Source organism: Condylura cristata, unplaced genomic scaffold (assembly GCF_000260355.1).
Source record: "Condylura cristata isolate star-nosed mole 26May11 unplaced genomic scaffold, ConCri1.0 scaffold00028, whole genome shotgun sequence".
NCBI lineage: Eukaryota > Metazoa > Chordata > Mammalia > Eulipotyphla > Talpidae > Condylura > Condylura cristata.
Window position 1 is genome coordinate 12,546,289 of NW_004567129.1, and position 25,471 is coordinate 12,571,759.

At 49.5% G+C, this 25,471-nt stretch overlaps 1 protein-coding gene across 3 annotated transcripts in view; it reads right to left on the bottom strand.

Moving 5' to 3' along the window:
- Positions 1 to 2,237: 2,237 nt before the first annotated feature.
- ST3GAL2 (ST3 beta-galactoside alpha-2,3-sialyltransferase 2) overlaps positions 2,238 to 25,471 on the bottom strand; it is a 40,159-nt gene continuing 16,925 nt past the window's right edge. For all 3 annotated transcript variants that reach the window (XM_004690397.2, XM_012730733.1, XM_012730734.1), the window contains exons 2-7: positions 14,224 to 15,598; positions 11,335 to 11,528; positions 7,614 to 7,793; positions 5,525 to 5,570; positions 5,126 to 5,245; positions 2,238 to 4,408 (exon numbers count right to left, since the gene is read on the bottom strand). In XM_004690397.2, coding sequence (XP_004690454.1) covers positions 4,235 to 4,408; positions 5,126 to 5,245; positions 5,525 to 5,570; positions 7,614 to 7,793; positions 11,335 to 11,528; positions 14,224 to 14,562 — 1,053 coding nt within the window. In that variant the 5' untranslated portion in view covers positions 14,563 to 15,598 and the 3' untranslated portion in view covers positions 2,238 to 4,234. The remainder of the gene's footprint in view (positions 4,409 to 5,125; positions 5,246 to 5,524; positions 5,571 to 7,613; positions 7,794 to 11,334; positions 11,529 to 14,223; positions 15,599 to 25,471) is intronic.

Genomic DNA, 25,471 nt, shown 5'->3' on the forward strand with positions numbered 1-25,471 from the left:
TCAAGGCAACCAGCTCTGAATGGGGCTTTGAGCAGAATGGTCATGAGCAGTTCAGGCTGTGTGCCTGCCCTCCTGCCACTCACCTTATGATTCAGGTGGCCGAACGCTACTGGAGAGTCTGAGGCAGAGACATGCTGTGGCATCCCTGACAACTCTGGGTTAGAGAATGAGAGCTGAATCTGAGGCTTTGAAAAAACACCAATGCCCTCTTTTACCAAATAGTATTCTCTATTTGAAAAGCAGCTCCTGGGCATAAACAAAGACTAAATCTTGAGACACTAAGTGATCATGGACTCTTTTAAGTGACTGTGTTACCTGTTGTGGGATCTATACTGTCTGATCCCCCAACTATCAAATCTGCTTTTCACAGCAGGAGTCCAGTAGGCTCAAGTGCATCCAGAAAACACAAGGACAGGGCATGGCAGGTGAGGCGTCATAGATGTCTGTGTCACTAACTCCTATCATTCTGCTGATTTATTGCCAACCCCAAAATGTGACATTCTGGGGAATTTCCACAGTACCTGGAAACAGAGGAGAAATCCCATTCTGAGGCGTGCTGGTCCCTGTCAGTGAACAGTTTCAGCTGCTGGCCCAGGAACCATGAAAGATGGTGAAGGACCATCCTCTAAGGACATAGCTGGGGTGGAGGGGTTTGCTCACCAATGTTGTTAAAGGGGCCTGTGAATTGGGCTAATGGTATAAAGGATCTCCAAGATGACTTCAGAATTACAATAAAGGGTCCTTCCTGGTGGTCCAGAGGTTAAGTCTCAGCACTACCACTGGACAGCCCATCGCAACAGTATGAGTTTGATCCCAACCAAGGAGGTGACCCACAGGGCACAGCAGACCTCTCCTGACCCACCTGCTGCTCCACTCAGCAGTGTACTTCAGTAGATCCACCTGTTCTGTTCCCCACTTTATCTCTGGTGAATCCTCTCACTCCCCACCTCTGGCCTATATCCCAGTTCTTCTTTGTAAAAATAAATTTTTTAAAATTAGAGTAAAATCTCTTTTGTGAAGAAACCTCAAATATGGAGTTTTTTAGATGAAATAACAGCAGTGTGTTCTTCAGAGAGCACAGGGAAAGTGGTAGGGACTCTGGTTCCTTTGGTGTGCTTTATACTGTGTCACCTTTTCCTCTCCTTCAACCTGGCCAACCAGCCCCTGCCATGAGGATGGGTGGTCACTGTGCCATTCTATAGTGCCTGCCCATACAGAGCCTCCTGAGTATCACTGAGAAGCACAGTGAAGCTCTAGGCAATTGCAGCAATTGCCTCTGAGGATGCACAGCCTCTTTTGTTTCCCAACTCCAAAGTCAGCCCCCACTCCACCAGGCCCCGTCCCCATCCTCTGGAATCAGAGGGTAACTACTAATCCCTAATCCCCTCAGAGCCTGAGCAAGGGGCCTGGCCTCAGGGAATGAGCATGTATTGCTTCTTCCCACAACCCTCACACCCCTTGTCCAGTTCCCCTGTAATAACCTCGGGAGGAAGCCTTTGTCCACAGGCAGCACCACCCCAGGGGCAGGAGGCAGCTCCCTTGGCCTGTTGACATCACCAAAGCTGGGACTACTTCAGAGTCTAGGGAAAGGGGCCAACAGCTTTGCCTGCTTCCTCCCCACCTCTACCTCTTCCTTAGCTGTTTGGAAAAGATAATGGGGAAACTGCAAGATAATGGGGAAACTGCAGGTCCTCACCACTTCTTCTGTCTCTACACACAGCTGCCTGGGAAGTTGCTTTCAGTTCCAATTCATTCCTCTTTTGGAGAAAAATGAAAAGACGTTGAGTTGCTTGAAGAAAAGACCTGCAATCCCTCAGATCTGTTTGGGGCTTCAGGGAACAGGGTCGGTGGACCTAAACTCTTGACAGATGGGAGGGTGTTGGTGAGTCATCCCCAGCCCTCTTCACCTCCCCAGCATTCTTAGCCATTTCTGTCATGGCCCCCCTATTAGCGGATCCACCTTCTTCCCACCACAGTACCCACTTCAGAACAAATAACTATATGGTCTTTTTTTTATTTTTCTGTTTTTTTTTTTTTTTTAATTCAGAAAGAGAAAGGGAAGATAATTAAAAAAATGTTTTGTTTCAATAACTTGCAAGAAAAGGAGATCTGGACTGGATGCTAGGACCTACCTCTTCCAGAATGGGAATTTATTAATGGTTTAAAGCAAACCAAACAAAAAGACAAAAGAAATAAATTATTCTGCTCAATACTGTTTGGCATAATTGCATTGTTGCTTTTTTTTTTTTTTTTTCATCTTCCTAACACTCAAAACAGCCTCTTTAGGAAGCACTGAGATGAGACTAGCAAGAATGGCTGGTGCCTTGATGCTAAAATGGTGGGGGGAGGCCCAAGAAATGGACTCCTACCCACTCCAATTCTTTATTCCTGCTTCTGGAATTGGGAAAGAACAGATTCAAACTAAGTTCTCAATATATTAATTTTAGGGGTGTCCACTGCCCCTCCCCCACCCTTTCTAACATACTAGCTGCTGGTTACTGTTCCCCCAGCCAGCTGCAGGAACGATACCAAAGGCCAGAGACTGTCTGTTGGTGGTGTCAATTCACCAAGGAAAAAAGAGTGGTATCCGTGTTCATCAAAGGGAGTACTTTCAGAGATCTGGAAGCTTCACAGAAGCCCCTTTTCCCCTCCTAAACTTCCCCTACCTTTAAGGATGAGAATACCCCCAGCATCTTCCTCTAGGGACTCAGGCTAGGTTCTGTCACACAGATGTTTCCAGTTAGTTGTACCCCCCTGGTTATTCATTTCCCAGCTTTCTAGAGCTGGAACGTAAGTGGGTGAGAGGAAGACAGGAGGGGAGCAAGGGAGAGGAGACTCAAATGGGCAGGGGAGAAGGCATGCAGGGGGGGCAAGTCTACTCCTCCCCAGCTAGGTTCCCCATTACTTGCATGGCCAGCTTGGAGTTTTAAAGAATCTTTGTTGATCAGCCATACCTGGTAGCTTCAGGTTAACTAAATTATGAGCTCAAAGCAAATTCCACCCCCAAGCAAGAGGTTTCCTACTCCTCTTTGGGGTCATGGATGAAGGAAGAAGGTGCATGCACCAGGAAGCCAGGGTCCTCCCTCCAATCTTGTTTCCTACATGTTGCTCCCTCTCCTTAGAGAGGGCAGCTAACGGTGTAGGGCGTGTGTGTGTTTGTGTGTGAGAGACAGAAAGCAGCAGTGCCCCAAATCCCAGGGCAAGTTTAAATTTTTTTTTCCAGAGCAACAAATAGGCTGGTGAGGAGGCCCAGGGCCATAGTCAGTGAAAGGTTGTGATGAACAGCACGGGCAAGGGTACACTTGCGTGAGAAGCACCTTACAGCAGAAGTGAGGGGGGCTTCCCCGACTCCTGCCCTGCTCCTTACACCTATTTTTCCAGAGTTAGGCCCTAGAATTCCGCCCCCAAGCAAGGGGTGAATACAATTCTAGCTTTCTGGTGAGACTAAATGCCCTAGTGAGAAAGGCCATTCCATAGGGTGGCCCAAGGCGGGGAGTGGGAGGAGGGGACCCACGCACCCTCTGGATTCTCACTGCATTTCTTTGGTGGGTTTACACTCACCCATCTGAGCCTGACCGATGAAGGAAACGTGGGGCCTGATGTCTCCCTGGAGCCTGGCTTTTCCCTGGGAGCGTACGCGCGCTCCTTGGGGCCTCCCACGACCACCCACACCGTCGACCACTAAAGAGGCTGGCGATCGCCCCTCCGCCCACCCCGAGGCGACGTGGGGAAGGGGAAGCCGAACCGCTGCCACCCCGTGCCGCCATCTCCGTTTCCTCCTGGGCGCCCCGGGGGGTCAGCCCGGCTGGCGTCCGCCACTCTCCCGTGGTGAGGACTTCAGCCGGGCCGGAACCAACCTCTAATCCTTAAAAGAACAAGAAATAAAGTCCCATCCCAAAGCACAGGAAGTGGGGCTAGATCGGCCGCTGCCCCGCCTCCGAAGGCCAACGATTGGAGGAGACGGAGTCCCGCGCCGGAAGTTCTCCTTGAGACGCATGATTGGTTGGGAAAGAGAAGCCCCGCCCGGCCGCGGCGCTGATTGGTGCCAAGTCGGACCGGTCCCCAGAGTTCCTTGACTGGCGGGGACCAGCGGGGTCGCTGGGCTGCAGCATGACTGGTCTAGATGGCAGCCGAAGGCCTGGGGATTCTCACCGCCGTGGCCCTGGGCTGGCCCAGAATCCGAGCCGAGAGCGCGCCTCGGGGCCGGACCGGAAGGTTCGCCGAAGGGCCAGGCTCAGTTGCCTCGGTAGACCTCGATCTTGCTGGCCTGGGCCAGCATGTCGATGATGTGGGCTTCGAAGTCGGCGTCGTGCACACCAGTCTTCCGGAACTCGCCCGCGTAGCGGTTATTCTCCCAGTAGTGGTGCCAGTTGCCTCGGCTGTCGGCCCCGAATCCGTACACGTTCACCTGCAGAGAAGAACGGCGCAGATCACGTCAGAGCGAGGACCGTGGAGACTGGCACGAGAAAGCCTCGGATCGTGGATCGAGGCGCGGGGAGTAGGGGCGGTGGCACCCAGGAAGACAGGGGACACCTGGGCCTGGCGCTTTCGTCATCAATGTCCCACTTTGGTGATGTCTCTGACAGTTTAAAACAACCTTAATAATGTGTGTGTGGTGGGGGTGGGAGGGGAGGAATAGATGGACTTACATTTGAAAGTTGGCCAAATATCAACACCGTGTCCTGAATAACTTACTGGCAAAAGTGGGTGTGCTGGGCACGAGCACTGATGTACAAGGCACAGTAGCCCGGCTTGCTCAGATATGTGCTCCAGTTTCAAACTTTAGAACTATAGGAAGCCCTGGGGCCAGGGCATAACCCAGCCTGCTGATACTTTACATTGTTTCCACTCCATTGGTTTATGGTTACTTTTTCTTTATGGCAAATAATACAATTAGGGTACTAGTATTTTGTTGCCTTTTAAAAAAAAATTTAAGTTTTCAATGGAGTGATTTCAGGCTGGGTTTGAGAAATGCAAGTCTATACTTCACAACCTAGAATGGAACTCAAAGTTGTTTGGTTATGTTTATAAAATCACACTCCTCTTGAACACTGCTGAGCCAGAGAAGGGTTGCGTGCCCTCTGTTGCACAAGTCCAACTCTTAGCCCCAGATAGGGTCACCCACCTCATCGCACACATGCAGGGCAAAGAAGAGCACTAGCATCCCTGTGGAAGGGTACCGTCCGTGATGCTCTGTCCACCTGTCATGGATGTACTTGAAGAAGGCTGGGTTGTAGATCTGGACCTGTGAAGAGAAAATAGAAGAGATGATTCATGAGGAACTTTGGGAGCGTGGAGACTCAGGCTGAGATCTGAGCAGGTTCTGCTTGTTCCTCTGCTTACCAGGGAACCTGGGTTCCCTGGTTCCTGTGGCCCCTGTGTGGGTCTGGATTAGCAGCAGATGGTGACTCTGAAATTTCTGGAAGGGCACTGGGGACCAAGTGAATCACAGGAACAGGGACACCAAGAGTCTGCTGTTTATTCTAAAGATGGGGGTGAAGAAGGGGAGGAGGGTGTTGCTTACTTTTTCTTTGTCCACTCGAAGGAAGGACTTCACTGGAGCATAGGTGCTGCAAGCAGACAGAAAAACACATTTAGAGGGTGGTTCCTCCAGTTCAGGTTGAGCGGAGACAGATTCACAACAGGGCCTCCTTCTTCCAGACTATAGACACACATCAATTCACTGCCTCACTCATAAATCTTCAATGGCTACCTACGTCCTTCAAGATAAAATAAAGCAAGTATCGGGACATTCCATAATCTAGCCCCAACTTTTTATTTCAAGATTTTTGTTACGCATACAAGAACTGGAGTGTGGGCCAGAGAGCAGGAGTGAGAGCATTCACCAGAGACAGAGTGAGGAGCAGAACAGGCAGATCTACTGAAATAACACTGCTGAGGGAAGCAGCAGGAGGGACTGGAGAGGTCTGTTGTGCCATGTGGGGCACCCCCCCTGGCTGGGGATGGAACGCAGGCCACAGTGGCTGGCAACAGCTTCTCACTAGACAAACATGGTGCCTATTATGTATACTACCTTCTCTGAGTGTTTATGAAACTTGAACTCTACAGCAATTATTTTAGATTTTATGTCTCCCAAAGACATAGTCAGGAAATCACACTTGTGTTTAATAATACATGGTGACAATAAGCAAATAGTAGAAACAACCTATTTTTCCACTGATGGATGATGAATGGTTACACAAAACAGGATAGCCACTCATGCTACAACATGAGTGAACCTTGAAGATATTTTAAGTTAAAGAAGCTTGATGAAAAAAAGGTCAATGTAAGACTGTACACAGATTATAGAAAGTACCAAATAATGTCAAATCAGAGAGACAGAGCAGGAAATGGAGGAAATAGGGGAATGAAGACTGCTGCGGAGCTATTATTTAATGGTACAAAGTTTCCATCTAAGATGTTGAAAAGTTTAGGCCCTAGGGAGTGGTGATAGTTACACAATAATGTGAATGCACTTAATGACTCCACTATGGTAACTGTGTTATTTTCTCTCTCTCTCTCTCTCTCTCTCTCTCTCTCTCTCTCTCTCTCTCTCTCTCTCTCTCTCTCTCTCCCCACCCCTTCCTCCTTGGGGTGGAAGAGTTGGAGGTGAAGGCTACGGGACACAGGGGTATCATTCTCTTTAGGAAAAAAGACTTCAAGTTTAGAATATAAAAATTTTCTAAAATTAATTGCCGTGATGGTTACACAACTGTGAAAATACTAAAAGTCGCAGTATCGTACATTTTAAGTGTGTGAATTACTGGTATATTTCCTGTGGCAGGCTCTCGGTGGTCTAAGGGTTAAGTCTCAGCGCTATCACTGCTCTGGCCTGAGCTAGATCCCCCAGCCAGAGAGCTAATCCACAAAAACTCACCTTCTCACCCACTGCTCCCCTTAGCAGTGTATTTCAGTAAACTTGTCTGTTCTGCTCCCTACTCTGTCTCTGGTGAATCCTTTCCCCACCCCAGTTCTGGCCTATACCCCAGTTCTTCTAAACAAATGATAATAAAAAGCACCTTAAAAAAATATTCTGGGGGCCCTCCCTGGTGGCGCAGCGGGTTAAAGCACTGCACTGAGAATCTAAAGCCACTTCCGCATGAGTTCGATTCCCGCCTGCCCTGGAGGAGACCACATGGTGTGGCAGACCTCTCCTGGCCTACCCGCTGCTCCCCTCAGCAGTGTACCTCCTCGATCTGCCTGTTCTGCTCCCCACTCTGTCTCTGGTGAAGTCTTTCACCACCCCTGAGTCTCTGGCCTGTACCCCAGTTCTCTATGCACAAATAAATAAATCTTAAAAAAAAAAAAATTCTGTGGCTCCCAGCTGTTATAGGGCAACTACCCCAAAGAAAGTTCTCTCTTCTGAGAGTCACATCCTGGGCAAATCAGTGTCCTTTTAGTCACCAGTATGCTGGTTGTCCCCATGAAGGAAGTGAAACAGAACAGGCTGTGCCCTCATCTAACAGACTATTTGGTCTGTTCCTCTTCCTCTTCACCAGCCCTTCTTGGCCAAAACATCAAGCTAATGGAATTCTATGATCCAGCTCCCAGGAGGACTCATCCCAACATGGCTCTATCACCCATATTCTACTCCCTGTGGGGGCAGTGCTCACAATCGGATCTGCCCTGTGGACAGGGCGCTGGCAATCCACAGCAGGTCTAGGGCCTTGAAGGGCACCAACACGAAACTGACATTGGCGGGCAGGTTCTTGGCACTCTCAGGGTACATGAAATGGTGGGTGGTTCGGCTGCCCACATCTTGCTCAAAGCCCACAGTTGGTGCCTGATTCATCCTGCAGGGACAAGAAGCAACATAAGAAACTGCCACGGAAACTGGTAGAATTTAAGAGGACTGTTTGGTGCCAAACCAGCAATTCACCTGACGCAGCAATTCCATTTCTAGAAATTGATCCTATAAAAATGGTTGTATAAGTGAGCAGACAGGTATACAACAATATTCACCACAGTGTAACTTGTAACAGGTGCATAAATCACAATACATCTCAATAAAGAACTAGCTAATATATTTTGGCACATTCTAATAATGGACTACCATGGAGACATCAGAATTAAGTAGATTTACATATGTTAATACAAAATAAGCCCAAGTGGTGTGAGGTATCCCACTTCTTTTTATTTTTTTAAAAAAATTTATTTATGCATATAAATAAAAAAATTTATTTATGCTCCTGCTACTCATTTCCACACCCCAAGCAGAGAAAAAACACCTTACCCCTTGAGCCACCAGAGAGGTGCATCTATTTCTTTGTAATATATTTTTTGAACACCTGCTGTCTGTGGCAGAAGAGAACTATGAGGAACAGAGCAGGTTTGAGGGGAAGTCTTAACAAGGATGATGTTTCTTCTCTGCTTGGGGTGTGGAAATGAGTAGCAGGAGCAGGTGGCATGGTTGCTGGTATTCAAGCTGGCTGGAGTCTAGACTCACCAAGAGCTGGGTTCAAAGGTTCACTCTTGTGAAGACCCAACACCGACACCTCTTCTCACCCTAGCTTGAGAGGCCTAGTTGGTTCCACAAATCAATAGGCAGCTACGGCCCCTGGTTTCTGTACACCCCACATCTGCCTTTTCCACTGACTCAGCAGCCAGCGCCTCCACAAACGTCCTTCTTTGGCCCGTCGCCAGGATCGCCCACCCTTGGTCAGCCCTGCTGCAGTCTCTCCGTCAGGACCCTCCTGCACGCTGGGCTTTTCAGAGCCTAGGAAGAATGTAGTAAGGGGTTCAAAAAAGCTGTCTGATAGCCTCTTCGGCAAAGGGAAGGGCTGTCGCATGCTTTAGGGAATCAGGATTTTGTTCTGATTCTCATTTTAGAGAAGCCAAACTCTGGAAAGAGTCTAAAGCAAGATGGAGGAGATACGGTGGATCTCTGTGATTCTGAGGGAAAGCATTCTAGAATTTTATCTGTTCCTGGCTGCTTCCGCTCACTAAAGAAGTACCTGGGGCAGGTGAATGTACACTCAGGCTAGGGCTTGGCATCTGGTGGCCTCACCCTTTTCATTCACTCGTATACTTATGAGGTTGCAATCTGCAAGGCACTGTCCTCGCAGTCAGCTCTTTATGGAGGTGATATGAGGCAGGACCAGCTTGCCTCCAGCAGGTCTCAAGAACATAGAGGAGGAGGAAGCAGCTGCAGGTAGGGGTGGGTGGGTCACACTACCATCTTACTGTGACTCATCTCAATCCACTTAATGGGGCTGTAGCTGAGTCCTGCTTCCAGGAAAGGAGATCTCACTTTGGTTCCAAACCAAGAAGCCATAAGCCAAGAGCCATCTCCACTGCTGCCTGGCTCCTTATAAGGATCAGCAGTCAGTTACCTGGGTCACTTCTTCCAAAAAGTGATTTTGGAAGCACCACAGGTCCTAGCTTGGTCCCTATGAGGAAACATCTGTGAAATGCTTTACACAGCCTGGCTTGTCCAGGTGGCACAGCAGCCAGTCTTTTATTCTTTTGCTAAGATTTTATTTATTTTTGCGTAGAAGAACTTGGGTTCCAGTCAGATGTGTAGGGAGTAAAAGATTCATCAAACAGAGTGGGGAGTAGAACAGGCAGATTGAAACACTGCTGAGGGGAGAAGCGGGTGAGACAGGAGAGGTCTGCCGCACCATGGGGGTCAGCTCCCTGGCTGGGGACTGAACTCAAGCCATTGCAGCGGGCCTTTCCAGTGGTAGCACTGAGACTTAACCACTAGCCACCAGCCAGTCCTTCTGGACCACTGTGCCTCCGCCCTGAAGCTTCCCATCCACTGCGAGATGCAAGTGGCAGGGCAGGAAAGGCTGAGATTTGCGTACTCAAGAGCCTTTCCCTGGGCATCCCAAGTGTCCCAGGGCTGCACTGGAGTGATGGATGCCTTATTCCCCAATCTCAGACACTCTTTGGGGGAAGAGGGCTCCTCTCCAGATTGCCTCCCTTGTATTCTGGGTGTCAGAAATTACAGACATAACTTCAGGGCGCTCTGGATTCCTGGATGGGGCCAAGTATTCTCCTCTCCCACCCCCCACCACTATCAACATGAAAAAGGTATTGCAAGGAATGTTGAAAGCCTCACAGACTTAGTGCTGCCTTAGTGTTGCTATGGAGACAGCAATAGTTTCTAAGACAAAGCCCTTCCTTCTGCCTCCTGGGAAACCTGGTCTTTCTGCAACGCTCATCTTAAAAGATGCTTACTGAAAACTGGGGTACTTTCAGTATCTTTATTCTTAAGGTACTTCCGCCAACAAGGGAGAGTATAGTATTTCCTGTCCCCAAGTCTAGGGGGTAAGTCAGGAAACACAAAGGTTCAGACCTACGTTCAGGTCACAAGTCTGGTCCCTGGTCACCCCCAGGCCCCTGGCTCCATGTCTTTGTCAGGAGTGGATATCCTCCCAACGCCTCTGCTGTCCTGCGGCTGGGCACAGATGTCTGCTGAGTGAACAACTCCCCACTATCTAAATCTTGGGAGATAAAATTAAGGGGCAACAGCCAGGGCAAGCAGCAGGTAGGTCAGGTAGGTCTGCTCAGGACACTTATTTTCCATGAGTCCATTACAAGGAAATCACCTGTGGTTCTTAAGGAAGACCTTTACTTTGGTACTCTCCACATGGGCTGACTATTGGGGGAGGTGGGGCATGGAAGGGAGCTCTGGTGGGAGTTTTCACCAGATACCAGCCAAGAGTCTAGTTCCATTTCTTTCAAAGGGATTAAGAACGAGAAACAGCCTCACTATCTACCCCACAAAGGTGAGTGTCTGTTATAGAAGATTCTGGTTATCAGAGGCCCACAACTCTTTGCTGCCAGACAAGACCAAGTCCCCTTCCTGGAGACCTGTCCCTGGACTTGTTAAGGGGAGGATGTCCTAAAGGAACTCTGCAGAGTTTTGAGGACTCCACCCCCTACTCCAACTTTCTGGATTCCACCCCCTACTCCAGTGATTAGAAAACTACAACTCCCAGCAGTACCAAGGAGAGAACCTCAAGGACCCAAGGGCAGAGCTAAGCAGGCATTCTGGGACTTTGGGGGATAAATAGAGAGCAGTTTTCAACTGTCACTTTGGAGAGGTCACTTTGGGGCTCTCTCTCTCTCTCTCTCTAGAGCATGTGACTGGGGGGCTAGCAGTGTTCGTTTGTGACTAGAGCTCCAAGTTGGCCCAGCTGGTGAAATATTCCAGTTAACTTTGTATCCCTCTCTCTCCCCCTAGGTTGTTCCTTTTCCTTTCCCCTTTTTGTAAATAAATCCATTACCCTTTCTGTGTGTGCCTGCAGAAAATTACATTTTAAGCGGGGGTGAGGCCCCACAGACAGACGGCCCAGTTCCCTCTGGGCTACCCCGTAACAGACTCACCTCATGATGAAGTTGTGCCCATCCACATCTGGGCCGTAGCCTGAACCCCGAAGGTTGCCTGAGTTCCCCACCACGGCACAGCGTCGGCACTGCTGGGGATCACGGAAACGGTAGGGGTTTTCGCCTGGTACTATCTGGAACAGCTTCTCCAGCACTTCGTTGGTGTTGTGTGACTTGAACTGGGGCTGTAGCATCTGTGGAGGGGCAGGGAGAAGACAGTGGGAGGGGTGAGGGGTAGGGAAGGGGATGAGGAGGAAGGGGGTTCCCGTCTGTCTCCCCTCCCCGCCCATACTTTCAGTGTTCAAGTGACATATAGGACTCCTAATCCAGCTGGAATTTGCTCTGGCAGTGGGGACCCTCCCCTCTCTCAGCAACTAGCTCTCTTACAGACTCCGTGGGCTGCTAATCCGGAGAAGCTCTGATGCACCTGGAGGGACGCAGGGGTTAGAGGGGCTCTTCCCCCATTCTCCAGAGACCTTTGTGGGCCTATGTCACAAAGCAGAGACTCCCTGGATTGTCATGTAGAAGAAGCCAGCCGGCCATTACCCCCCCTCAGGGCAGCTCAGTATCACATAAGGACATGATTTTGAGTGTAGGTAACTTGGAAAGCCCTGCTAGGCTCCTTCCCAACCAGCCCACAGGGGGGCGCCCCTGGGACTCAGCCTGAGTGCTCCGGGTCACAGCAGCCACATCTAGAATATTCTAGAGACTCCTAGAGCCACTCCCAGAGCATGAAAATGCTTTCCTGGCCAGAATGGCTGAAATGAAACTGATCCCTTGCACCTGCCACCAACAGTAACCTGTAAAGGTCAACATGTGAGTTGGCACCCAAACCCCTGGGGATCAGGCAGGTGACACACAGGAGTAAGTGTGGCAGGTGGGATCTCAGCAAACAGGAGTGCCCGTCAACAAGGGGGAATGCCAGACAATTGTTGCCAGTGAGACTGAGTCCAAAAGACCAAAATTTCCGATTTTTCAAGAGAAATGAATACATGGATTTCATGTTAAATATCCTGATTCTTAACTGTCTGAAAATACTGAGTGGGCTAGTGTTGCCCACAGGCCACCAGTCAGTAAGGTCAAAGCCAGACGTATAAAGTGCTCTGCAGTCTGAGCAAGGGAAGAAAGGTTTGTGGCTGAGCAGGAAATGCTGCCTGGGGAACTGAATATGTGTGTGTGTGGGGGGGGGGGGTCTGCTTCTCACCTCTTCTCTTAGCACAGGGAGGGAGTCTGGCATAAGAACAGGACAGTGGGAGAGGGAGCTCAGCTGTGAGAAGAGATTTTCTAAGTTCATGGCAAAGGGGTGTCAAGCTGGTGACAGGGAGAAGAGGCCTCTGTGCACCTTGGCGGCGGGGCATGCTTAGTGCCTGAACAAGCCTGAGTTCCATGTCCTGTTGATGTGTTTGCCTTCCCAGAGGTCCACTCTGGCCCTTGGTGGCCCCGTCCAGGAGCTGTGACTTTGGCCAAGCCCTGTGCTCAATCTGAACCTTGACTGTCTCCATAAAATGAGGATGGGGACTATGAGCAACAGCAATGACCCCAGGACCCAGGCTGTCATTGGAAGGGCCTGTGGGTTCCCTATGACCCCTGCTCTGTAGACCTCTCCATCCTTGGGGACACTGACAGTTTGAGCCAGCTCTGTGCCTTGTTGTGGAAAAGCCTACTTGTATGAGTTCATCCTCCAGCTTCTCTGCAGGTGAGAAAAAGGGAGAGTCATCCTCTTCTCCATTTGCAACTCGGGGAAACCAGTGAGCAAGAGCTGCCTCCAGAGCCCCCCAAACCCCCACGCCCGCAGGGAATGCAGGCAGCCTGTGGGCCCCTGGGTTAGGGACTGATGCTGCTCCACCCCCATACATGTGGCAAACAGATGGCAAGGGCAGTGCCTGGAGAGTGAGGCCCCAGGAATGACAGCGTGAGGGGAAGTGAGTTAAGAGCAGCAGAATGCCAACAGGATTCAGAAAACTGTGGTCAGAAGCCACCTCCTTCATCTCATGCCCCAAGAGGAGCAGACAAACCTTTCATATTGCAGCTCTGAAGAAAGTCTTTTCTGACAGTAAAAGCCTAGTGAGGGTCCTCCCTGGTGGCGCAGCGGGTTGAAGCACAGCACTGACAAGCTAAAGCCGCTTCCGCATGAGTTCGATTCCCGCCTGCCCCATAGGTGACCACAGGGCGCGGCAGACCTCTCCTGACCCGCCTGCTGCTCCCCTCAGCAGTGTGCTTCGTCGATCTGCCTGTTCTGCTCCCCACTCTGTCTCTGGTGAAGCCTCTCGCCACCCCTGAGCCTCTGGCCTATACCCCAGTTCTGTAAGCACAAATAAATAAATCTTTAAAAAAAAAAAAAAAAAGCCTAGTGAGTGGCCCTCCTGGTGTTTAAATCTACTAAGAGCCAATGCTTACAAATTAGAATACCCAGCCAAAAACTCTGGCCCGCACGGTCTGAAGATCCAGCAGTGACGTGGCTTCAGCAAACCCTGGGCTGAGAGGGCTGCCCTGGTGGAAGAGCAGGCTTTCTCCTGGCAGCCGGGCTCCCCCTCTCTTGCCACCCTCTCCTTGTGCTCACTTTTCTCATCTATGCTACCTGGCGCAGGGGCATTTGTGGTCTAACTGTGGCACCTGTGGGCTCTAGAAAATAGGAGTTTATGCCCTTCAGCATCTGCGACTTTAATAGCTCTGATCAAATGGGCCTCACATTTTGTCAAGGCTCTGGGGGCCAGGAGACAATCCACTTCCAAGAGGGACCTCTAAGAACCTTGACTTTCTCCATAAAATGAAAGCAGTAAGCAACAGCACACCCCTTCCAGGACCCCAGGCTGTCAGGGGGTTCAAATGGGAGGCGCAGACCCCCGATGGGGGCAGCAAAGGGAAGGCAGGAGGGGCTATGGCTCTCACCATCCACCACCTCTGAACATCCGGGGGCAGGTCCATGTTCTCTCGGGTCCAGACAGGGGAAATGTTGCTGTCGAAATGGCTGTCAAACCAGTCGGAGGCGCCAGAGTCACCCATGCAGCGGCGGCAGGCACAGCTCTTGCCAGCAAGCCCCTCCTTACTGAGACGCTGCAGGCCAGCATAGCCGGGCACCAGCTTCACCCGGTGGGTGCCACCCAGGGCCCCCGAGTCAAGGTAGGGCAGGGTGGCCATGCTGTGGTGGGAGTAGGTGAAGAGCAGTGACATGATGAACACCAGCAGGAAGGCCACAGAGAGAAACCACACCCGCAGGGAGCACTTCATGGTGCGATGTGCTGGGGGCTGGACCACCAGCCCACTGGGCAGGTGGGTGTCACCGTGGCTGCTCCTCTCCCAGCCAGCTGACCGGCCAGCCACGGCGTAGCCTGCCTGCTCTGGCTCCTCGTGCAAAGGGCATAAGGGCACGTGCCGTGGAGGGGCCAGCAACAGGGGTCCGACACCACAGCCTCCTTCAAGGCGAGAAGAAAGCACGTTGGCAGGAGGGGTTCCTGGGCCCCGAGTCACTCAGGCCCCTGCTATGGCTTCACCGGGAATCTCCGTCATTAGCTGGGCCACAGATGCTCTGCTTCTCCTGCTACCCTGGCAAGGGGGAGGTCAGTCCACCTGAGCCTTCTAGTCCCTTGGGGCTGCTGGCTGCCAGCTCTGGAGGCCCCCCTCTTCGGCAGCTTGCAATGGTCCAGTCTGGAGCAGTCGGGGTCCTTGTGGCTCATGAGCAGACGCTGAGGTAGCCCCTCGTCCCCTACAGGGGGGGAAGCCCACAAACCCCAATCACAACAGAGAGCACAAGGGCTGTAAGCTGCCTAGATTCCATGCAAGGGTCGTCCACACTTTGCTTGGTCCTCCTGGTTCAACACTTCTGCCAGGGGAGGGGGGCCAGGCCCCAACCCTGAGAGGAAAAATCCAGGCAGCTCTGTGGGTGTCAGAAAACTCCACTGCCGAAACGCAGAGCCTCTTCAAGTTAAATTCTTCTCCCCGCCGATTCCACCGGGGTGCCCCCTTCACAGCCCCAAGGCAGGTGGGGTAGAGGGCTCCAGAGCTTCTGCTGTGGGCTCCCCCAGGGTCTGTGCACAGCTGCTACTCAGCGGGGTGCTGCTCCTACGACCATCTGGGTCAGCCGAGCCTGTGGCAAACTCCACACCAGGGCCCAGGCCTCCTTCCTGGTGCTGCTGGTCCAGGTGGGAAAGTGGCTCTGCCTACCCCCATGCCCCTGAGGCCCACGGACGTCCGTTAGCTGGCACTGGCAGTAATCCCCTGGCAGCTTCCTCGCACTCACCAGGCGCCCGGCTGCCGCAGCCTGAGCCTGAAATTGCAGAAGAGAAAAATAATGGGCAGGCAAATTACACAGGTACCCAGGTTGTCCCCAAGTCCCGCCTCCAGGTACCAGAGGGGCAGAGCCAGAGGAAGAGGAGACCAAAGAAAGGGCTCTCCCCCTAACCATGCACAGGTAGCAGTGCTTGCCTACCTCCCTGGCTGCCGGGTCCCCAAGGGTTAGCCCACCAATGTCACTTATTAGCCAGAAGGTAAACAAAGAGCATTTTCCCTAGAGTCATAACAGCAAGTCACTGCAAAACCAGGTTGAAAAAGTTACTAGTCCAGGAACTATGTGAGGTTAATTTTAAGTGAAACCTAAGAGACAGTGTCCCAGAAAAGATTCCAGGGCACCATGGATATGACTCCCCAGCGTGGCCTGCTTATACCCTCTGACCCTTAGAAGCCCCTCCTAAGGAGACCAGAGGGATGGGCTGGGTCTTGGCCTCTGGATTTGCCCTCAGCTCTCAGGGGTGGATTACAGATGAGGCATTCCTGGCTTAGCTTGGTGAACCATTAACAAGATCCTTCCAGTTCTGGCATCAGGGAGAGCCCGAGGGTGTTAGGAGGCAGGTGTGTGGGGCGCAGGCCCAGCCACTCTGGGCCACTGCCACCTTCTGCAGGTTGTGCCAGAGTCCAGGGTGCCGAGAGCCTGAGGCCCTATGCTCCCTGCTGACAAGAGCAGAGAGAAGAGGGCACTGTCAGGGCAGTCTGGAGCCTGGCCCTAAGGAACGGAGTCTGAACTCACGCCAGCACACGGAGTTGGACCAGGGTCCAGGACAAGGCTCAGGGGGAGCACTGGGCCTGGTCCCACACAGCAAGTCTCTCTTAATCCTGGCTGCCTGCCCCTGCCCACGATTTCCTCTTTCAAACCTGCTGACCCAGCCATGGACCTCACAGCCCCTCACCGGAAGTTCTAGCCCTTCCAGGGTCCTCTGGCTACTGCCAGAAGCTGCAGAGAAGGCCTCCTGGGTTCTGTGTTCAAGAACCTCAGCTATCCCCTCCATTCGTGCCAAATCAAGTTTTTGGATGCAAGCCACACCACAAAGCCACCCATGAAGGGAACCTGCATATTCTAACAGCACGATATTACATTGGGAAAGCAAAGTTTTGCAGCTGCTCCGGTCACTCACGTTAAGCCGTTATACCCATGAGCACCCCTGGATGGGGAGTGTGCACTCTTCAGCATCAGTGCCCACCTTCCCGGGACACCTGGTTGGTAGGACTCACTTACTCAGTCATCAGACATTTAACAGGTCAGCACTGGTAGATGGAGGGAGACACACGGGGTCAGGAGGACCGGGGCATGGCCATCACAGAGTGCTACAACAGGGAGCTCCAGGGCCATGACAGGGAACAAGGAGCACAAAGGGCTTCAGGAGGAGCTAGCCTGACCTGCTAGTAGCAGAGAGAGGGCCAGTGAGGAAGGGGGGTGTGGAGGGGAAAGCATGAGGGCCAGTCACAGATGCCTAGAAGGGATCAGGACTTATGATGAGTCTGACAGGAATGTTCAGAAGGGAAAAGGTCATGGCCGTATTTGTATTTTAAAATGAACCCCTGGAGGGCCAACCTGGTCACAGGGGTTAAAGTCTAAGTGTTTTCAAGCTATCGCCAGCCACTGTGGCCTGATTTCCACCCCCAGCCAGGGAGCTAATCCACATGCTCCCTTCAGTAGTATATCCCATTAGAAGCACCTGTTCTGCTCCCCACTCTGTCCCTGGTGAATCCTCGCTCACCCCCTGTACCTCTGACCAATGTCCCAGTTCTTGTATGCATAAATTAAACATATATATATATTTTTTTAAATGAGCCCTTAGAGTAAATGCTTTAAAGCTAATAATACCTAGAGTTGGACAAGACAGAGTATTGAGAATATTACACATTCACCGGATGGGAAAAGAAACAGGTATGGTGCTTTGGGAGATAATTTGGTATTACTTAACCAAGACCGACACAAGGATTGCTAGCAGTGTTTTGTTAAGAGGAAGTTTAAAAAAAATCTTTCTCATTGTCTGACTTCCCTGTCCATAACTATAATCTTCCAAGGGTCTGGGTGTGAACTGGTGTTTTCTCACTCAAAGGTTGAATATTTAGAATGGCTAAATTGCAAACACCAGGAATCAGCCACTTGTACAAGCAGATTTACAACTTAATTTGAACCCTGACAATGGGCTGGAAATACTATTCCAGTCAATATCCCCCTGTGCCGCCGACTTGGGATAATCTATTTTTTCACTGAGGTTTAAAATCCATCTATCATAAAATGAATAAAAATAAAATGAATAAAAAAAGAATAAAATAATTCTTCCAAGGCAAAGCTTGCTATAAACTTTCATGTGTTTACATCTGTGTAACCATCAGTATGAAATTCAGAGCATCTCCATCACCTCAGGAAGAGCCCCTGAGCTCCTTCCTGTCAATATCCATAGCTCTGCCACTTTTTTGAGTTCTGGTCACCACACATGTGATGTCCTCGTGGACATGCTGTGGTGTGGCTGGTTGCTTCAGAGCCCCCATGTTCTGGAAGGTCAGGGCTCCATGTCTATCAGGGGTCAGTCCTTTTGCATGTTTGAACATGAGAGCTGTTTCCAGTTTCTGGTTGTTAGGAATTACACTGCCATGAACTTCTCTTTTTGTGAACACACACTCATTTCTCTCTGTGTAAATACCTGGCAATGGAATCACTGGGTCACCAGGTAGGAGTATGGTTGACTTTACTAGAAATTAGGAGAGAGCTTTCCAAAGTGGTGGGGGAGCATTTTACACTCCCACAAGTAAAGTAGGAGAGTCCAGTTTGCTCAATGGGCTCGATACTTTCTATCTTTTCAAGTTTAGGCAGTCTGGAGGGTGGTGCAACCAAGTGTATACCAACATATGCACCAAAAGACACACAAGGGTGTTCACCAAGCATCTGGCAATAGCTGCAAACAGCAAACAACCCAAATACCCCTCAGAATAGAAAGGATACAATGAGGCACATTCATGTCTTGTAAAAGAGAAGAACTCTAGTTTGAGATATCATATCCAGCGATGGATATGATCAAAACATTATTTTGAGGGCCCTCCCTAATGGCTCTACAGGTTAAAGCACAACATTATGAATCTACCTCAGCCACTGCAGCATAAGTTTGATTCCCCCGCCAGTGAGTTGACCCACATGGTGTGGCAGACCTTTCCTGACCCACCCGCTGCTCCCTGCAGCAGCTTATTTAAGTACATCGGCCTGTTTTGCTCCCTACTCTGTCTCTGGTAAGTCCTCTCACCCGAGCACCTCTGGCCTGTACCCAGTTCTGCATAAATAAATAAATCTTAAAAAAAAAATTATTTTGAGCAAAGGAGTAAGTTATGCATGAATGCTTTGAGTTAAAGTTGAAAGTACACAAAACTAAGCAAGAAATCGCCTAACACAATACAGAAAAGGAAGGAACACAAAAATTCAAGAAATTCCTCTGGAAGGGTAAGAAGGTAGATAAAATCAAAGAGGGGGCTAGGAAGGCATCACAAGTACTGGGTACTGTGTAACTTAACCCAGAATATGGGTACAGAATGCGATATTTTATAATCCAGTTATTTTTTATTTTTCACCAAAGACCACTCTGGCAGCTGTGGGATGTTGGTAGGGAGACCAGCGAGGACTACTGCAATATCCCAGGCAGAGCAGGTGAGAAGTGCTGGGTGTATTCTGAGGGGTCTAACTGTTGGGCTGGGTGGATGCCATGGGGTGGGAGAGGAAGAAGCTTGGAATCAAGAAGACACAGAGGCCTGTGGCCTGAGCAACCTGGTGGTAGGGATGCCACTGACTGGTATAGAAGAGAGTGAAGGAGTGGCTTTGGGGAGGCAAAATAGAGTTGTGCGTGTCACACATTACATGGATGCCTTTGACATCCATGCAGAAATGGCAAGAGACAGCTGAATACCCAGGTCTGAAGCTCATGGCTGAGGTCAGGGGCAGAGGGATTCATTTAAGTTATCAGAGCCCAGTTTTTAAAACTGCAGAACCAGGAGAAATTAACTAACGGGGACCTGACAAGACAAGAGAAGGTGGCCCAGTACCGAGCCCTGGTGCACTTCTATGTCCACAGGAGATGACAATAAAGAACAGGAAGAAACAGGAAGAAACAGGAAGGCAGGGGAAGATAATCTCTAGGTCTAGGAATGCAAAAGAAAGGGTTATGAGGAGGAAGGAGAACTCATGTGCTGAAAAAGTCAGGTGTGATTGACAACCCACAGAAGACAGTGACCTCACAGTGGCTGACCCAGAAGTACAGGGAGGGGAGAGGAAAACCTGACTGAACGAGAAATGGTCAACATGCCGATGATAAGATGTTGAACATCATAAGTTATCAGCAAAAAAACAAATCAAAACCACAATCAGATACCACTTTCTACTCACTAGACTGACTATAATCAAAAAGACAGCTGATACCCAGTGTTCATGAGGACCTAGAGCAGTTGAACCCTCACACATTACTAATGGGAATGAGAAATGGTGCAGCCATTTGGAAAACAGTGCGGCAGTTCCTCAGAAGGTTAAACATAGAGTTACCATATGACTCAGCAATTCTCCTTCTAGGGAAATGCCCAAGAGAAATGGAAACTGTTGTCCACACAAAAACATGTACACAAATGATTACAGCAGCAGCATTTATATTAGCTCCAAAGTAGAAACAAATCAAAAGTTGCATGAACTGATGAATAAATAAAGAAAGCGTGGTCTACCCTATCACAGAATCTGATTCGGTCATAGAAACGTGCTGCCACACTGGTCAGCCTTGAAAACACCACCCTGAGTAAGAACTGTGCAGAACAGGTAAAGTGGCTGCTGAGGGCTGGGATTTAGGGGTCTTAGGGAAATGGGGAGCACCTACTAATGAGCATGGAGTTTCCTTCTGGGGTGATGAAATGCTTTGCAACTGTTTGTGGTGGCAGTTGCAAAATCTTGAAATAGAATAAACACCAATGAGTTGGTGTTTACACTTGAAATTGGTGAACTGTACAATATGCAATTTATATCTCAAAAAGGTGCTACAAAAAAAAAAAAGAAATAAAGAAAGAATGAGATAAAGGTGGGGGGATCTTATGGGATGATTAAGAGGAGATAATTAAAAACAAAGTCCCAGGCCCTCCCTGGTTGAAGTGCAGCACTGTGAAGTTAGCCACAGACAGTGGAACATGAGTTCAATTCCAGGCTGGGAAGCTGACCCACATGGCAGGGCAGACTTCTCCTGATCAGCCCACTGCTCCTCTCAGCATTGTATTTCAATTAATCTGCCTGTTCTGCTCCCCACTCTGTCTCTGGTGACTCCTTTCACCACCCCTGAATCTCTGGCCTGTACCCCACTTCTGTATGCATAAGTAAATCTTAAAAAAAAAAAAAAAAAAAAGCCCCTGAGTAGTAAGAAGGGAAGGAAAGCATGCAGAAAGGTGCGATGCGCTGTTGGTAGGACAGTGAGGGTTCTTCATGGTTGGGGCTGGAGAGATACAGAGATCAGATGTTAAGCAGGTCCCTTAGAGAGTGAGAGGGACTAAGGAGGAAAGTTTAAGAGACAAGGCCATGTTATGGTGGTCTGAGTGGTTTGTGGTTGTTACATTTTAACACATTTGGTGAGACAATCTTATCTTAAATATCTCTAGAGTGGCTGACTGAGCTTGAGCTGCTAATAGTGAACAGAGGCCCTGCTTGTCTGCAACAAAGGCCTTAAAGAGCAGGCACTCTCCCTCTACTAGGGCCTTCCAGCAATCAGGGATGCATGCCTAACTCCACAAAGGAACCCCTCAAGCTAAAGGAGGCCCTGGCCAGCCTGCAGGTGGAGCAGGGCAGCAAGCACATGGAGTGAGCAGCAAAGGCTGCCCCAAAAAGAGAACAGCAGGGTGTGGGTGTGGGAGGGTAGGGCGGTTTAGAGTCATCTCCGGTCAGTTCCCAGGAGACAAGCCATCGAATTAACCTAATGAAGCAGGACAGCAGTCTCAGAACAGCACAGCTGAACACAATCTTCTTGGCAGGAAGAGAAAAGAAGTGTCAAAATAAGGCTCGGAGGATGGGGGAGGGGGGCTGCTTGATTCTAGAAGGGATGAGAAGAAAACCTCTGTGCAAGAGGCTGAGGAAAAGCACCCTTTCCACCTACTGCTGGGTAGCCGAGGATGTATTCAGAGCTTCACTGTAAATGCACCCGACCACAGGCTATTATTCATGCTGCAGGGTGCTTCAGGAGTTTCTGAGCATCTGTGGGCATAGCCTCATGTTTGGTATTCATAGAAGTCCCCAGATCAGCTGAACCAGGTCAGCCCTGCCTTAAGAGCTTTCACGCCACTCCAGGTCTGGCAGCTCCAATTTCAGGGCTCCACCCACAGTGTGCTGCCTCCGGAGAGTGGCAGCAGTTGACCTTGGCAGAAGGTATCCTGGGAGGTCAGTCATCCTCTTGGGGAGCAGAGCAGACAGCCCCTCCCTTACCCATGCCTCAGCCCCAGTGAGGCATGTCCTTGGCGTGTCTGGTTGCTTCACCTTGGCATGCCTACCTACGTGAAGTCATAGCATTGCAACATCCTGGCACCAGCCTCAGCGACAGACCCTCATAGCCGTCCTGGTGACTCAGCCCTCCTCACTCCCACACACAACCCTTCAGGCAGTCCCTGCCTTCTGAGGTGACTTCCAGTGTGAGATCTCTGCTCTGGTACTTCTGATGATGCTCAGACTGAGCAGCCCGAAATCAGAGAGCTCACCCATCTCTACGCCTCTGACTGTCATTCTTTTAGAGACAGACTGCCAACTTTTAGAGAAAGTTCTGGAGAAATTAACCATTGGTCTTCATCTTGAAAGGATCGTTGTTGTACCCTAAGAAATAGCCTCTAAAGGAGGAATGCCAGGCTTGGAGGTGTGAAAGGGGATGGGATGAGGAAGAGTTGGGGTGTGGGGTCCTTTCATTCAACCATGTACCACCAGGGAGGGCCACTGTCCATAGTTCTTTGATTCTTCCAACAGGGGCCTCCCTGGTGGTGCCATGGGTTGAAGCACAGCACTATGAAGCTATCTGCGGCCACTGCAGCACAAGATCCATCCCCTGCCAGGTGGTGGGTGATGCGCACACAGCACAGCAGACCTCTCCTGACCCACCTGCTGCTCCCCTCAGCAGTATATTTTAGTGGAACTGCCTGTCCTGCTCCCCACTCTGTCTCTGGTGAACCCTCACCCTCTCACCTCCTGCACCTCTGGCCTGTACCCAGTTCTGTATGCATAAATAAAGAAATCTTGCAACATAATGTGCTGATTTCCAAGCTCAATGTTGGTGTTAGCAATCTGCTTCTTCCCTGGTGTATTTTCCTTTTTTCTAAAGTGTATGATTAGTAGTTCTTTAGCAAAGGTGTATAAGAAACAAAACTGACTTAATATATCCAGAAAGATCTTTGCTTCACTTCATTCTTGAATCTACAGCTGGATATCAAACTCTAGCTTTCCTTAGATTCTCCTCCTGGCATCTAATGTTGATTTTTTTTTCTTATAATAGTTTATTTTTACATCATTTTGTGCCTTTTTCCAACTCGTTGTAATCCCCGTTGACTTCCCACCACCAATTCACCCGTGTGCCATCACCATAGTCCCATGTTCCTTTCTCACCCCATTTTTGATCCCAATCCCTACTCCACCCCTGTAAAAAGTCTCGAAATATTTTTATTCCTTTGAATTCTGCCCTTTTATCCTTAGTCTTGTCTTCAGTTTCACCATAGTTATGTTTAGGTGCCTGTTTTATTTGGCTTTGATGATGTTCCTTCAATTCTGAAATACTTGACCACTGTATCTGCAAATACTGTTCACTTGCACTTTCTGGACTTTTTTCGTTAAGACGTATTTATTTGTGCATACAAGAACTGGGGTGCAGGCTACAAATGCAGGAGGTGAGAACATTCACCAGAGACAGAGTGGGGCACAGAACAAGCAGATCCACTAAAATACACTGCTGAAGGGAGCAGCGGGAAGATCAGGAGAGGTCTGCTGCACCTTGTGGATCAGCTCCCTGGCTAGGGATGGGACTCGTGCTGCAGTGGCTGCAGAGAGCTTCATAGTGTTGCACTTTAACCCATGGTGCCACTGGGGAGGGCCCACTTTCTGGACTCTTTAGCTGGAATTCCTACTAAACCTACGTGCTAACCTGCTAATCTGTTCTCCTTTGCAGTGCTGCATTTTGTATGAAATCCTCAGCACTAGCTCACAACTGTGTCCAGGATAGAATTACCTAGTTTCAAATTCTAATGATACCATTTTTCACTGCTAAAATATCTAATAAGTTTTTTCATACTCACAAATTCTTGTTTCTCTTTTCTTTTATAACTTCCCTTTTATTTCTGCTAATGGATTTTGTGGTATCTTATCTCTTTGAAGGTCCATATCTATTTATGTTAAAGACATGCTCTCATTACGTTGTCATTTTGATCTCTTATGGGGTACATTTTTCTTCAATTTTATTTTTTTGCATTAGTTTTCTTCATGTGTTTATGAACTTTAGTGTAGAGGTGCAGCTAACCTCTTACAAGTTACTTTTCCCTTCCTGCCTGGAGGTTTTCACCTTTGCCTCCCCAGCCCTCTGGGTCTCTCAGTCTAGAATAAAACTTACAGCAGCAGCTCAGCTTAGGGCCAGCAGTGTGATTCTGTCTCCCTAGTAAGCATCTTTATAGGAAGCCAATGTCCCAGAGAAGAGCTGCTATCTTTTTTTTTTTTTACTAGATCACTGGTTTATTATAAAAGGATTATGACTCAGCAGCCTGTCTGATCTGCTCCCCACTCTGTCTCTGGTGAATCCTCTCACACACAAAACCCCCCCCATACCTCTGGCCTATGCCCAGCTCTTATATGCATAAATAAATCTTAAAAAAAAAAAAAAGGATATGACTCAGGAATAGCCAAGCATAAAGCAAGGTGTGTGGGAGGGGATGTTAAGCTTCCGGGGCCCTCTCAGGCACCATTCTCCTCAAATCCCTACATGTTCACCAATCTAGAAAGTCCAGTAGCAATTTTTTTCCAGCTTATTCTCCAAGCCTCAGGGTTCAAGCTCTTAACTCCAAGCTTCATGTGAAGCACTTTAGAGCTCTGTTATCCCAGATTTCCAGTTACCTCTGCCTGCTTCCTGATTCACAAACTAGCTGATCTGCAGTTTCATCCTGCTCTTCTTTGTGTTCTGGTTCCACTTCTCATCACAGATGTTTATGGTTTTGTGTGTAGGGAGGGAAGAGAGTACATAACAATGTTTCAGGATTCTATCTTTTTATGTATTGTGGATATGTGTTTAGAGTATAAATTCACAGTGCCATCTTGACAGGGTGAGTTGGATTAAACTATCTGTACCAGGGAACTGGGGAGCCCTGCCAATACCAGTCTCCTGGGAAGGCATATCAAACCATCTCTAACGAGATTCACGGAACTCCAGCCAGCACTCTGAAGGAGACAGACTGAGATAGCCTGGGGTAAGCTATTCAAAAGTCCCAATTAAAATGGCTCTCCCCTCCGCCTGCCTCCCGTGCCAGCCCACAGTAGCAGGGGGGCGGGATGGGCAGACATGCTCCCAGGGTCTTTCGGATGTGGTCCAGCAGACCTCCACTGAGAAGGCGACTCTAGCCTTTAGCCCATCTTCACTTGGCCATTTCAGACCTGGAGTGGGGGAGGACAAGTGGGGGGAGGGCAAGGAGGGACGGAGTGCATACTAACTATCTGAACACCCTTGTGGAAAGGTCTCTCTTCAAGAGCCCAGTCTGCCTGTAGCAGACCCATCCTGGGGTTTCAATTACATCAGAGAGCAACAGATTCAGAAGCCAATTCTAGTCTAGGCAGTGGCCAGGAAGCAAGCCACTTTTTTTTTTCCAGCCAAGATCCTTAAAC